We start from the raw sequence: 15686 nt of genomic DNA, 5'->3' as shown, positions 1-15686 counted from the left end.
AGATACCAGGGACTGTAGTAACTGAATCAGTGGCCCTGGCATTCATTACCTCTATCAGAAAGCCATTGACTGACTGAGATTCCATCCCTGTTTCACCTTTTTTTGATGATGGTGAATGGGGTTTCAGGACAGAAGTAAATCCCAAATCTCTGCTTCTTTCTGTGAACTCATTTTAGTCATTACCAGGAATAATGGTAATATTTTTAAACGATTAGTATGATCAGCTGCGGAAATATTGTTTAAACCAGGCCAGAAAAAAGAAATGGACATTGAAAGTGCAGTATTTTAATTTCTTACTTTTCATTGTATGAATAGTCTTTCCATTACCAGTGTTGATTTAATGAAATTCAGTTAATGTAGTAGTGTAACTTGGGATTTAAATCATATGATCCCCATGCATGTGCACCTTCTACGATAGGACTGAAATCTCTACAGTGGCTAGGATTGTCAAATGAAAACCCATGGTCTGAAGATTCTAGATAGCAACAGTAGGATCTTAGAGTTTCACAAGTTCAAGGAGGGGGACTGTAAGGGAAATATACACTCCATAGTGGTGTTGGTGAGTTACTTTTGCTTTGGCAGTAAATCATTACAAGTACAGTAGATAAAACTTTGCAAGTAAAACTTTACAATTTTAGGCAAAGAATATGGTTTGTAGATTTGATGGCTCTACTTGATTTATTAGTGCCAGATCCTCTGAATACAATAAAATACAAGATTGATATTCACTGGGAATATAATACATGGAAAGAAATCTTAATTTACCAGTGTTAGTAATAACATGATTACCTCAGACATCAGTAATTAGATTAGATTTGTATTACACAAAGTTGTAGTGGCTTGGGCCTAACTTAATTTAAATGTAACCAGAAATACTGAGATTTGTTTTGTGAAAGAAAATTGTTTTCTTTGGTTTAAATAGTTTCGTGATAGCAACTTCCTAGTCATGGTGTAGAGGCCTCATAATGGATTTAATTTACTACATGGGAAGTTCTGCTACCACAAAACTGACCTCATAATGTAAGAAATCTACCTTGCAATCCTAAATTTGAAATGGAATGACAGGGAGCTTTCAAACAAGGGTTATTTTTCATGGTATCTAATCTGAGTGTGGTATGTGAAATAGGTAAGATTACAGAACAAAACTGCCTGAGCCATTAATGGTAAAGAATTGTGAAGAGGAGACAGCCATCTGTTTTGTGTTTTTTCTTGAAGACTAAGCATAGTTCACATTATATGAATAACTGTGTGTACATAAAGTGCAAATCTTTGGTGAAAACCATTACACAAGAACATATTAGTACTAACATAGAACAAGTGCTTACTTAGGTGTTTAGATACTACAGTGATAGGTGTGTTAGAAATATCTAAAGACAAAACTGTGTGTAGTACACTATTGCCAACCGCGAGCATCCAAAAATCATGCATCAGGCCCCTGCAAAAATCACGAAATTTGAAAATTGTTCTAATCTTTGTTTTCTAGTTTTCAGTCCTTTAAAGTACACTTGGGTCTTGTACAACAATCAAGCTTTTCCCTTAGGATGTCATTCACCTGATGTAGATCTCAGCCACAAGGTTATGCACACAACAGAAACCTAGCAGTTTGTGCTGGGTTCACTGAAGAGCCCTCTTCTACGACTGGTTTCAGAGTGGTAGCCACGTTAGTCTGTATCGGCAAAACCAATGAGGAGTCCTTGTGGCACCTTAGAGACTAACAAATTTATTAGGGCATAAGCTTTCATGGGCTAGAAACCACTTCATCAGATGCATGGACTGGAAAATACAGGAGCAGGTATAAATACATGAAAGGATGGGGGTTGCCTTACCAAGTGTGAGGTCAGTCTAATGAGATAAATCAATTAACAGCAGGATACCAAGGGAGGAAAAATAACTTTTGAAGTGGTACAGGGAGCAGGTGGAGGGGATTAAAAAGGGCCACAAGATCTAAGCTGCCATGGATCCAGTGCGCCCAAAAGCCCAGCTGAGAGAAAGCAGAAGTGCAATAGCTAGAACAAAAGCCATAATAATGGCTTTATGTGCATTCAGATGGATCTTAGAAGTGTTTTTAGTATTCTTATGTTAATTACGGGTAACACCACCTCAAAGCTGAGGTAGTTTACAACTACTACCCTGCTATCAAATCTAACGCTCTATCATAGATTCACTTATACATGTATTGCTGTGTGATGCTTCATCAGTGCATGGTAGGGAAGCTGTCTCTTTCTCTCTTGTATCGCTCTCTCTGCATGGATGAGCAGAATGTGGCACTATAGAGAGCTAGCTTGAGGAGGGAAAAAAAGGCAACTATGGACCTGCGAGAGTCATTCTGGCTTCCCGTCAGTGAATTCTTGCTGCAGTTCTCTGCTCTAGCCCTTAGCTTTTATATTTAGTCCTTATCTGTCCCTAGGGAAGAGAGCAGAAAATGTGAAAGAATTGACAAGTAGGCTGGAACTCTAGTATCATCAAACCCCAGTGTTCAAAAGCATGAGACAGATGTTAAAATTGGTTGGACTGGCTTAAACATTGTAAATTAAACATTTGTTTTTGTTTTCCTTCTGCTTTGTTAGCCTTTAGGGGAGCCACTCGATACCCCAGATTTGTGTGTGGTCATTTCAGGTTCTAAATTAACCTTAAAGGCACACAGACAAATGCACATTGGCTGCTTAGGAATAATAAAAGATCAGGGTTGGAAGAGAGACCTCATGTGGTCATCTAGTCCAACCCCTGCTCAAAGCAGGACCAACCCCAACTAAATTATCCCAGCCGGGGCTTTGTCAAGCTGGGCCTTAAAAACCTCTAAGGATGGAGATTCCACCACCTCCCTAGGTAAACCATTCCAGTGCTTCACCACCGGAGTAGTGAAATAGTTTTTCCTAATATCCAACCTAGACCTCCCCCACTGCAACTTAAGACCATTGCTCCTCGTTCTGTCATTTGCCACCACTGAGAATAGCTGAGCTCCATCCTCTTTGGACCTCCCCCCCCCCCCGTTCAGGAAGTCGAAGGCTGCTATTAAATCCCCACTTATTCTTCTCTTCTGCAGACTAAATAAACCCAGTTCCCTCAGCCTCTCCTCATAAGTCATACGCCCCAGCCCCCTAATCATTTTTGTTGCCGTCCACTGGACTCTCTCCAATTTGTTCACATCCTTTCTGTAGTGGGGGGGCCCAAAACTGGATGCAGTACTCCAGATGTGGCCTCACCAGTGCCAAATAGAGGGGAATAATCACTTCCCTCGATCTGCTGGCAATGCTCCTATTAATGCAGCCCAATATGCCGTTAGCCTTCTTGGTAACAAGGGTACACTATTGACTCATATCCAGCTTCTCATCCACTGTAATCCGCAGGCCCTTTTCTGCAGAACTGCCACTTAGCCAGTTGGCCCCCAGCCTGTAGCTGTCCATGGGATTTTTCCTTCCTAAGTGCAGGACTCTGCACTTGTCCTTGTTGAATCTCATCATATTTCTTTTGGCCCAATCCTCCAATTTGTCTAGGTCACTCTGGACCCTATCCCTACCCTCCAGCCTGTCTACCTCTCCCTCCAGCTTAGCGTCATCTGCGAACTTGCTGAGGGTGCAATTAATTCCATCAGACCGATCATTGATAAAGATATTGAACAAAACCGGCCCCATGACCGACCTCTGGGGCACTCCGTTTGATAACAGCTGCCAACTAGACCTTGAGCCATTGATCACTACCCATTGAGCCCTACGATCTAGCCAGTTTTCTATCTACCTTGTACTCCATTCATCCAATCCATACTTTAACTTGCTGGCAAGACCATATCAAAAGCTTTGCTAAAGTCAAGATATATCACTCCATTAATTTTTTCCTAGTTTCTAAGGTGGGGGAGCTGCCTTTTTTTCCCTCTGTGTCTATTTCCTTTATTGTCCCTGTCCCCACCTCACTCACATTTCTCTACATGTTTCCTTCAGAGTCCTTGTCCTATTCTGTAACGTCTGCTTCATTCTTCCTTACCAGGGCGCTACATTCTTTTGCAACATACCTTCCAGTCTCCTGTCCAGTTTCCAATCCTTAAATCATGTGGGGTGGCAGTCTTCGCTGAGGGCAGTCTGTATTCAGTCCTATACGAAAACAATGGGAAACAGCCATCTTTATTAGGTCATTGTCATTTCTACTTGCAAAATTGTAAGCAATGGTAGTCAGCCTAATTGCAGGCAAATGGGCGTAAATCCCCTCAGACTAGTGAGGGGTGATGGCCACTTTTAGAGAGGGGGAAAAAATTCAGAATTGCTGCGTGCAGTGAGAAGTTTTGGGAGGCTTTAGACAAAAACAACAAAAACCATACCTAAAATCATGAGGCATGCCATATCATAAGAGCTGTCAACAATAGAATTCCTTTCTGGTTTCTGAACTAATTGCATGTGTGTGCTAAATTTTCTAGTTTTGTCCAGCTCCCCAGATTTGGAAAGTGTCTTAGTATCGTTATACAGTGGAATCCTTTAACTGTACATGCAATGTTGCCACACACATTTTGTCAGGACAATATTGAGCAGCAATTTATGAGTTTTCCAAGGATACCTCCAAAGGCATACCTGTACAAAGATTATTATAATAGTGTGCAAGGGTGAATACAGAGTTAGACTATCACAGGTACTCTTTAATTACATAATCACATACTATTTTTCTACAACCCCCTCCTCCCCCCCCGCTCATTCAGCGCACAGGGTTGCCTGTGCTCACTGAATGAGTAGTTTATTCAATATTCCTTTTTTATCCTCCTTATTCATTGTGTGCCTGATTTATTATTTACAGCATGCCAGTAAATACTGATTTACTGCACTGATTACAGAATTATTAATTTCCTCATGAGCTTTGCTATGGTGCTCTTATCGTAGTATTTTAGTTCTTTACAAACATTAATAAAGTTATCTTCACAACAATCTGTGAGGTGAGGCAGAATTATCTCCATTTTACACATGCTGAATTGAGGCACAGAGCTTACAACCAAAATTATCGGAAGTGTCAATTTTGAGTGCCCAATTCAAGCCACCTAGGGCCTGACTTTTCAGAGTACTTCATATTTTATAGTACATATTTATGTTAAGAGCAAAGCTTCTGTTGAACTCAGTTGCAGTAAGGTATCAGCATTTCTGCAAATCACACTCCAGGTGTCTGAAGATGGGTACCCAGAAAATGAGGAATACACAGGGTGGAGAGGGTGAAGAGTCCCAGATCTCAGGCTTCTGCCTGAGCCCAAACATCTACACAGCAATTTTTAGAATCACGAACCTGACTCTGCTGGCCTAGGTCAGTCATAGCTGTGCCACAAGGCTTTTATCCCCATGTTGACGTACCCATAGTGGCCATTTGTGAAACCTGTGATGTAATTTGCCCAGCATCACGTAGGATCTCTGTGGAAGAGGCAGGGATAGAATCTGGTTCTGCAGGGTAACATTAAAAAGTCTTAACTTGAAAAGCAGACTCTCTTCTTGCAATCCCTCACCCCTTTCATTACATGCCTTCTAACTTTATGCAACAAATGAGGCAGGGGTTCTACAGACAATCGTTTTCTTCCCTGCACAACCCTGATTCATCCCCAGACACCTGTCCACCCAGGCACTGAATAAAGCAGTGGTCCTGTGGGAAAGATAGTATGTAATCATGTAATTATAGACTGTATCATGATGTATACACACACGGGGGGAGGGGGAGAATTAAATTTGCACAGAAAAACTTAATTCAGGCATTTTCTAACTTGTGTGCCTTTGACTTTGTAACCTTAACATTCTTTCAACTTGTTTTTTTCTTAATTGTATAACAAGAATATACATGTACATAATACTTTCCCTTTATTTCCAATAGCATATCTAAATCTAAGTGAGGGTGGCACTTGACCTATATAATAACATACAGTGGATGCATGCATTAGCACAGTATGGTACTTTGAACACTCATTGATGATCTTCATTTATGTGGTTGTTAGGACTAGGATTTCTAATTTGGCATAACTCTCTAGTATGAACCCATCATTTTACAATATCTGGTAAAAACAAATCCTGTGTCTTGAAAATGTGAGTTCCTTTACCAAATATTTCAAAGGAAAAAAATGCCTGAAGTAAGTTGAAATACAATAGGTCTACTCAAGATCCAGAATAATCTTATTCTAAATAAACTTTTCTCTTTGTAAAAAAAGTACTAAAACAATTTGAATTGAAGTTCAGTGATGCTTGCGGAGAGTAATATGTTTGGTGTTTGATTTGTTGCAAAAAAAAGTAAGGTTATAAGTGTACATATAATAGTGTCAGATAGGAACCCAGGTTTTAAGCAGTCCGTGAGGACGTTTGCTTTTGATGTGTTTGTGATCTGGGTGGATGGACTGGGAGTCCAGATTATATATTTGCTGTCATTTAGATAGCTGCTTTAAACTAATTAAAAAAAATTTCTCTCCCTTTCTCCACTCTCCCCTCTATCTTTTTCCTCCACCTGGAGAAAGGGACAGAGAAATCTAACTTTAGCAGTCATTGTTTAACTTGCTGATGGCAAAAGCATGTTTTGCAGGACTGCTACTGTTCTTAAACACTGCTTCATTAAACTGTTCACACCAGGTGGGCTAAAAAGTTTGGTTTAATATCTTTAAATTCAGGATTCAGAAATAAAGTATTCAAGGCTTCTTACATATTAACTACTGAAGCAATTACCTTACTTTCATTAGCCTCTTACTAAATGGGCCGATTTTGCATGCTGGGTCACAGCTTACAACATAAACAATGTCTATCATGATGAAAGCAAGTCCTTCTTGTAGGATAAGGACCCTGATGCTGGTGTGAAGGCCCTAGTTAAGTGTTTTATACAATTACTGTATGTGTGGTAGGAAATTAACTATAGATTATTTGATTTGCGTAAAATTATAGTTCCTAAATATTCAAGCATGTGCTCTATAATAACTATTTATATTGCTGTGTCATCTGGAGGCCTCAATTGGGGATAGATCCTGCTGTGCCAGGGTCTGTACACACACATAGTGAAAAATCTTCCTCTGCTTCAAAAAGAGTTTACAATCCTAAATATCTAAATCTAAAAAAAATTAACGAGAGAGAGAGAAAGAGAATGAATTATTGGGTCCAATCCTGTTCCCATTTAATTTAGTGGCAAATCTCCCTTCGATTTTAGTGGGAGCAGGATTACAGTGCTGCTAAATCTCATGATTTTATCATGAGTCTCATTACAGTTGATGTTTTTATTAAAGCTCCAGGTTTTGGAGACAGATAATTGTAAGAGAATTTCAGCTTTCATTAAAACATTTTTTTAGCCCTGATAAGAGACGCTTGAAAATTTGACACAAGTGCACCCTAAAAGCTGAGAAACCAGAAGGCAAATAAAAAGAACCCACAGTATTACTACTTATGTCTCATGTTTTGGGGGCCTGATTCGTGATGTTTTACTGCATGGAACTGAATCCTTTGTCTTTTGGGGCACTCTGCTGCTCTCCTAAATCGGTTTGTTCTTGTCACCGTGTCACTCTTCTCCCAATACCTCTTCCCTTCGGAAGGATGAACTTGTTACAAGCTGGTGGTTTGAGTCAGTACCTGCTGAGGAGTTATACAATACTTTGCAAGAGGGATCTTAGTTTAGTGTTGCATTGGTAAAATAGCATGCTGATGAGGGACATGCTTGTATTGTGGTCAGGATTTTTATCCAACATTGTTAGTCTGCCATTTTATCTCAGGAACAGTGGAGGGCATATTGCATGAGATATGCATTAGTTCTACTTTACACTGCACCAGCAGCTGTAGACAATTTCAATTTGGGAATACACATACCACTTTCAGAGCTCTTGGCATCTATTGTAATATTCTCTGGCAGAAAATATGGTCCTGGATTAGCAATAAAATTAACTTTCCCATTGTATTTTTCTTACTGTGTGTTTTTTTTAAATTTACTAGTGTAGATTAGGGGAAAGATGCGTCGTTTATTCACATGGATAATGCATTAGCATTCAGAAATAATAGTGTAGTTCACAATATAAGGCTTCCGGGGGTTGTGCATGAACTACTGTAGCAAAATAAAAACTGCTATTTTAGTTTGATTTTTTTTCATACCTCATTGGTTTTTCCTCACTTAATTTTGTAACTCTTAATTTTAACTAATTGCTGCTCTAAAGTAATTTTTTTTCATTCTTCAGTCCTCATTATTTTGTTACAATAGTTAAATATTTCCATTTCTATCTGAACGGTTTCAATTCCCACCTCACGTTAATGGTGTGGCCACCTGAAGACAAATTTTTTAAAATTATTACCTAGTAAATTTTCTATCCCATCTATATTAATTTAAGATTTATTTCTGATGCAAGTGCTACTTGGGAACATAAGGTTATCAAGCTTGGGCAATGTATGCTCAACTCAATTCAGATTTATATTCGTATGGTAACATGGGGATCTTTTACTATATATCGGCCTTATTACTGCACGCACACACACACTTAGGATGCAAACTCCTCCCCTTGAGTTGACTCTCGTTTCATTGTGTGCAACGTTGATGCTTCCTCCCTTGAGCAAGGTTGAAATGGAAAGTTGGTTGCTAGCAGGGGAGGTAATGGAGCATCGACTTCCTCTCTCTGCAATGAGAGAGCCAGCATAGGAGCAGAAGGAGAGCTGAATTCGATTACACGTGTGCAGTGGTATTTAGAAGCCAAAAGTGAGAAGAACAGCTAAAAATTCAGTCCCTGCTGACAAAGATCCAGGCCAGAAATCAAAAAGATGGGACTGTCCTGTCTACATCAGGACGGTTAGCAAATATGAAAAAAAACACACACAAAAATGTTGATTTATAGCAGTTTACCCTAGGAAGTAGTAAACAATATCCCTCCTGCTGTCCCCCCACCCCCAAATCCTTTGTTAAAGGGAGTCTGGCAGAGGCGAAAAGTACATGTCCTAAAACAGTTTCTTGAAGTACTGTCTTTCTGAGATGCTATCTGCTAAAGAAATTATCAAGGAAGTAATATTAATCTATAAACTATTTCAAGTAGGTACATGTTTCAAGATTCATAGTACAAGGAAAACACAAATATTTTTAGATCATTACGCATAAACCAAACACTACCTTTTATAAAAATTAAAACAAAGGCCAAAAACCCCCAAACCCAACAACACTAACTGTAATTGTTCCCTTTGTGACAAAGTTCCTCCTCCTGTGGAGGTGGGTCCTGTGCTTATTGGCGGATTTGCTCGCCTCAGAGATTCACGGCAGCCCTCAGTTTGGCCACTTTTGCTAGTGGCTCAAACCTGCCGTTCACTCAGCTAACCTCATCACTTGCCATCATGGGAAAAAGGAAGGAGAACAATCCCCGCAGTCTCTGCTGATCCACCATGTGGGTCGGGGAACAGCCCAGAGACCTTCCCCTCTGGTGGAACCCACAGTCCAGGTCGACTCCTCCTGTGTCTGATCAGGAGTTGGGAGGTTTGGGGGGAAACCAGGCCCGCCCTCTTCTCCGGGTTCCAGCCCAGGTCCCTGTGGACTGCAGCTGTCTAGACTGCCTCCTGGAACAGCTGCGCAACACTGCAATTCCCTGGGCTACTTCCCCAGGGTCTCCTCCCAACACCTTTATCCTTACCATAGGATCTTCCTCCTGGTGTCTGATAATGCTTGTACTCCTCAGTCCTCCAGCAGTATGCTTTCTCACTCTCAGCTCCTAGTGCCTCTTGCTCCCAGCTCCTCGCAAGCATGCCACAAATTGAAGTGAGGTCTTTTTTAAACTCAGGTGCCCTGATTAGCCAGCCTGCCCTAATTGATTCTAGCAGCTTCTTAACTGGTTCCAGGTGTCTTAATTAACCTGCCTGCTGGAATTTGTTCCAGCAAGTTCCTTCTTGATCTGGAACTGCCCCGGTTACCTTACCCAGGGAAAATGGACCTGCTTAATCTGAGACCAATATATCTCCTGTAGCCATCTGGCCTGACATTGTCACACCTATCTGGTAAAAAAAAAACCAGACATTTTATTGTATATCTATAGTGTATTTTATAAACTAGTATTTCTACAAATCCAATGCGACAATGAAACCTTGATAGAAAATTCTCAAAGGTGGTTTATTTCACACGCCTGTGCTGTATAATGTTAACAGGTGAGTTTGCCTGAAATGTCCTCTGTAGATCAGAAATAAATTGATATTGTACTGCTTTTAAACAGAAAGAAACTGTTATGACTGAAATAGAATGATTTAGAGCTGGTTGAAAAAAAGGAACGCATTTCATAACAACTTTTGCAAAAATTGCTCCTTTTATTTTTTGGTCATACAGTTTCAAAACTCAGAATTTTTCAATCCGCTCTAATAATGGAGCCAGTCTCCCCTGTGCATCAGTATGAGAGAAGTTGAGGGAGAGGGGGAAAGACTGACTAAGTGTGTAATAAATCATATTGGGTCATTGCACTAATGAACCGTTTGGGTCCGAATCCTCATTAGCTTGTCTGCAGGAAGAGAAAACTAGTAAAACAGGGAAAGGACATATCAGGGAACCTGTCTGCCGGTACTGTCCTGAGCTTCCATTGTTGAAGGACATCCTTTAAGCTAATTTCAGACCCATAAAAAAAAATCTATTTGGTGATTAGTAACCAGTGGATAAAAGCAGAGAGCCCAAGTGAATAAAGGCCATAAATACCAAAGTCCTTGGGATAACAGCCTATAAAAGTGTCAAAAAGCGTTGCTTAAGTGACAAAAGATAGCCTCTGGTAACAAGAAGTGTTAGCCCACTCGACACAAATCCATATTCATGCATGGAAGACATATTTTCAGTTTCTTCTACAATGCAAACTTTTCCTGCAAATAATATTAATATTTACATTAAAAGCAACTCTTCCTCCTCGACCCTCTGGGATTTTCAGAACCATTAAAGCTAACTTCTAGTTTCCAGAAGTTAATATTCAACATTTATGCTAATCTCTCTCTCTCATGGAATAAGTGACTAGAGAGGACAGATGAAGCAAAGAATGTTAATGAGCTCAAGGTGGTGTTATGAAACATTTAAAAGGAAAAGACAAGTGTGTGTTAAGACATCTTGTACTCAATGGCTTTTCCCTATTCCTACAGTTTAAGATTTCTCAAAACTATTTTATTATGTGGCATAATTTTGGTTATAGCAGATTAATATTGTATCTCTTAACACAAGAAAAGTATTAAAGTGAATTTACAAACCACACATCAGTTTGCTCCTGAGGCCTGATCCTCTAGATGCTTACTGATGGTAGTATTTGCCAATTGCCACTACAATCAGTTCCATTAAAGTCAATTTGAACTGTTGGCAGTGTTAAGCATTATATCTTGTAGTGTTGGTAGGGTTAGCCTTTTACCTTAAGTAATCATTTGTGTGGTGTTATCCAAAAATGAAAACAGTGAATTTAGCATCCTTAAACACACCTAACAGTATGTGACATATTTCTGCCAGGGTTTACAGATTTCAAAAATATTATAAATCAAATATTGGTACGTGACTGGGATCTGATTTAAAATGGAAGCTTAGAATTTGTGGTTGAGTCCATCTAAATTACAATTTCTGTGTGAAAATTATAGTAGCTGACAAAAATATGCAACACATATGACAACCTGTTGAAACCAGTTGTCAGCAAGTAACTTTGTTGTCAAAAGCAGAAATTGACAGATAAAGGAAACCCTTAGAATAACTTGTAAAGCCTCTCTAGGCAAGAGGCTAAAATTTGTTTTGAAATTGTTGATATATTTACCATTTGGATTGACCATTTTTGTTCCTTATTGATGTAGTCTTGGACCAAAATGTTTGGTTTGTATTGTTAGATCATACTGTGTAGTTAAAGACCTTCATTTTAATATTTGAATGGCTTGCCAGGCATTTTTTAAAAAGGGGAAATAGTATTTTCATGCCATTTCATGACTGAGTGCTTCTTTCAACAGTTCTCTTATTTTGGGGGGAGTGGGTGTGGGGCTGTATATCTACAGGTCTGATTCTGTGAACACTTACCCATGCATGAATAATCCTACTCATATGAATAGTCCCATTTAGTTCTTGACGACTTCTGCACTTACTTGACTCACTCGAATAAAGTTTGTAAGTTTTTGGAGGATCCGGCCCAAAGTTTGTATTTCGATTGTTTAACTGAGAACTCTAGATGTCATTCATTTGAGAGGAACAGATGTTACTTTTTTCCCCAAACATTATTGGAAAAAGAGAAATGTTCCTTTGCCCAAATAGGCATCTTTTCGATTGTGAGAAAAGGCCGTAAAAGGCTATAAATCTGCCTTCTCATTATGAAGGGCAACAATAGATTGATTTATAACAAAAAGGCAACTGTTGGGCTTATGTAAGCTGCATGCATAAAAATGCCAGTTAGCTCTGAGCTTTAGAATGGCTAGATATTCTTGCTGTTATTTTTGACAAGGATTTAGTGCTATATTAATCAGAGGGGAAAGTATATAGCCAAAAAGAGTTGGAAGATTTCTCTGTTAACGCATCATAATGATGCAGTTACATACATCTTAAAGACTGGGGAGGTTTTGTTTTTTAATAATAGGATTTAAAATTCCATCCAAGTTATCATATTTTCAGTGGGGCATTTTTCTCTTCATGTTGTTGGAGGATTTTAGCCTCTCCTTTAGCTTTCTCTGCTGTCTTGTATTTGTTTCGGATGCTTGCTTGTTCTTATATTTTTAGGCATTGAGACAAGAAGCCATAGAAAGTTGTGGTGGGAGAGGTCAGGTCAGGGTGGTTGCAAAATAGTGGTAAACAGGCATGAGGACTCAATAGGAGACTCGTATACCATTATGGCAAAAAATGTATAGATTTTAATATGGATGAAACTGATCAGGTTCTACAGAAAATATTCTAAGGCTTTTACAGAATTAATAGAAAATTATATACTCTCTCTATAGAATTCTGTTGCAAGGTCATAATTCTCTATTGAATGCTAAAAGTTGGTTTTAACAATCCTTTACAAAGGTGTTCTAATGAAATCTATACCGTTAGAAAAATTAAACCCTTTTAGTTCAACCCTTATTAAAGTCTGTAGGGTTTTTCCATAAGGGTAAAGTGTTGTGCTGAGGAGAAACCCAATAGGAGCAGAAAAAAATATATTATAAAATAATATATCCTTTGGTGATGGTAAAAAAAAATTGTCCTAGGCTTTTTCTGTTTGTCATCTAGCCTGCTTTACTTGGGTCCCTTCTGCCTCCTAGAGTCCTAGTCATGATTTACTAGGAAAACATTGCAACTAAAGTTGGATAAGCCTGCATTATATCATTAGGTCTGTTGCATTATAAAGTCATTTAAGCCCATGTGTTGTATAACTTCTCAAATTAGGGCATGGGTAGCTTATTGTATAGAGTATTGGTTTTGTGAAACAAAGCTTTTGTGTATGACCTGTAACAGTGTGTATGTTTTGTATGCAGAGTAATTTGTATACCTTCTGGCTCTCTAACACCATGAAATGGTTAGGAAATAATTATCACTGTGAATATCATCTGTTTAGTGGCATTTTTCCTTGCAGAGAAGTGCATGAAGCAGTAAACTGTGCTCTTTTGTTGTTGTTAAAGTTTGGAGCAAATGTATTTACTACTATGTGTTTGTGTTTGTTTTTTTAAGTCTGAACAGCCTAGCCCTGCCAGTTCAAGCTCAAGTTCCAGCTCCAGTTTTACACCATCTCAGAACAGCAGACAACAAGGTACCAAACAAGGAAAAGAAATTGAGAAAAGTGTGCAATGAAGGGGCCAACCAGTAACATGACTGATGGAATCTCATTACCACTTTTCTGCTGTCTTTTTCACAGTCTGAAGTAGTGAATTAGCCTCTGTTCTGCTTCATCCTTTTTCTTCAAAGTGTATGTGAACATGATTATAACATGTAAGAAGCAGAAAGAAAACAAATCTATGTTTTTGTTCAGAAGAGAATGGTTATTTATTTGTTACATAGCACCAAGAAACATGCTAGATACTTTACAGACGCTAGATCCTAAAGATCTTGCAGTCGTAATCTTGCAGAAGGATCAGTAGATCCTTATTCCTTCATGGAGCCCCACATGAGTTAATCGGACTTCATGGAGGGAATAAGGGTCTGTATTTGTGGATCCCTTTGAAGAATCATGAGACAAGAGTCCAATCCAATGAGTTGCTGAGCATTTCTGTCTACTCTTTGCCGCCCTTGTGTGCTCATGCACACACACAGTGAATTTATTAAGAGTTGGATAGCACTTAGCACCTCAAGGGGTTAGGCCCTTAAACTTTCCAAATGAGAAATTTACTTTTAAAAATAATCTGACATGGAGAACATTATTGTTAGTCTTTAAGGACACATTTAGATTTTTCTGGCTAATAATTTTGGCTCCCTCAGAACTCGGTAAAGAAATGTAAGTTTCTGCCAGGAGAGCCTGCCAAACCAGTTTTTATATAAATCAATTGAGATTCATAAGAGCTATTAAACCACTTAGTTCCTGTTTGGCTTTTTTCCTTGACTTTGTCAAATTGTACAACTGATATGTTCTTGATCAGCTTGGCTTTTTTTTTAAAGCAGGAAGCTTTTGACTGATTAAAATTGAATTTGTTTCAGTGTGTGCATTTATATTCCTCAGACTTATTTTTTTTCTTTAAAATGGAATAGATTAGTACCCCAGAGAGAGAATTCTTTTTAAAAAGCAAATCTAAACAGAAGGCATGTCTGTCAGAGTTTTATGAAGGTGGCCGTTATGGATTGGCTCTGTGTTCGGACAGCGATGTTTCCAGTGTGTTATAACTATCTTTAGAGCACAAAAGCAAGGGGTAAAATAGGCTGCTGTTGCATCCCCAGCATCAGGCGCTTGGCTTGTAACTAAGGCTGTGCAAAACCTTTTATACTGAATCCCACCGGTATTCACAGAAACCTCAGGGGTGGTATATGTGGGCTGCCCCATTACCCCCACCAAGAGCCCTGGGTGTTTTCCTTACCTCTTTGATGTCTTTTCAAGGAGGGAACCTGGTGGTCTATCACTTTCCTCTCCTCCTAACACCTTTAGGAGGGCGTGCTTTGGCCCCTTCCACCTTGTGAGGGGTACGTGGGAGGTTGCACAGATTTTCCAATTCTGAACCTTTTGCAGAATAAGTGGCAGCCCTTCTTTCTCCCCCTCCCACCACCAGGTGTGTGGTCACAGCAGTAAGTGCCACTAGATGCTCCTCTGTTCTGGGAATTTCCTGTTAATGAATGCATCTTCCAGTCTGCTATAGTGTAAGCGTCTGTCTATTGGGGATGGAGGATGGGATATGGTGTGGCAGTCTGTCTTGTGCCTCTGGAGATGCCAAAGGTGGAGTTATGTCTGTGTGTCTGCTGTGGGAGGGCTTTCTACATAGGAGAGAGGAATAAGCCAGCTGGCTGCCCTGTGAAGGGCCAGAGAGAGGGCCATCTAATTTCCCCCAGAAGACATCCGGAGGAGTAGCGGATAAGATGCCCCTATGCTGCTCATACTGGGTACATATAGTTGCATGTACAGAGAAGACGACACTTAAAGGTAAAGGGGTAGCTTAGGCTTGTTACAGAAGCAGACTGTGTGGTGAGGACAACTCACTGGTTTAATTTTTTACTTCACTTTGGGTTCAAACTAACACAAAACTCTAAGAAGGACTAGTGAAGCCAAATAGGGTCAAAGGAGGGGCAAGATGTTTAGAGTGGCCTACAGTCTTCTGCCAAAATAAGATATAATTATGGTACCTCCAGGCACTTTAACTGGTAAATGTTGG

At 39.5% G+C, this 15686-nt stretch overlaps 1 protein-coding gene across 1 annotated transcript in view; it reads left to right on the top strand.

Annotated features, from left to right (window-relative positions):
- Window positions 1–15686, top strand: part of MLLT3 (MLLT3 super elongation complex subunit) — a 220951-nt gene that overhangs the window by 180135 nt on the left and 25130 nt on the right. The window contains exon 8 of the mRNA XM_077816451.1: window positions 13567–13645. Within this exon, the coding sequence (XP_077672577.1) occupies window positions 13567–13645 (79 nt within the window). The remainder of the gene's footprint in view (window positions 1–13566; window positions 13646–15686) is intronic.

Source organism: Eretmochelys imbricata, chromosome 5, assembly GCF_965152235.1.
Source record: "Eretmochelys imbricata isolate rEreImb1 chromosome 5, rEreImb1.hap1, whole genome shotgun sequence".
Classification (NCBI taxonomy): domain Eukaryota; kingdom Metazoa; phylum Chordata; order Testudines; family Cheloniidae; genus Eretmochelys; species Eretmochelys imbricata.
This window is presented reverse-complemented; position numbering and strand designations above follow the sequence as displayed.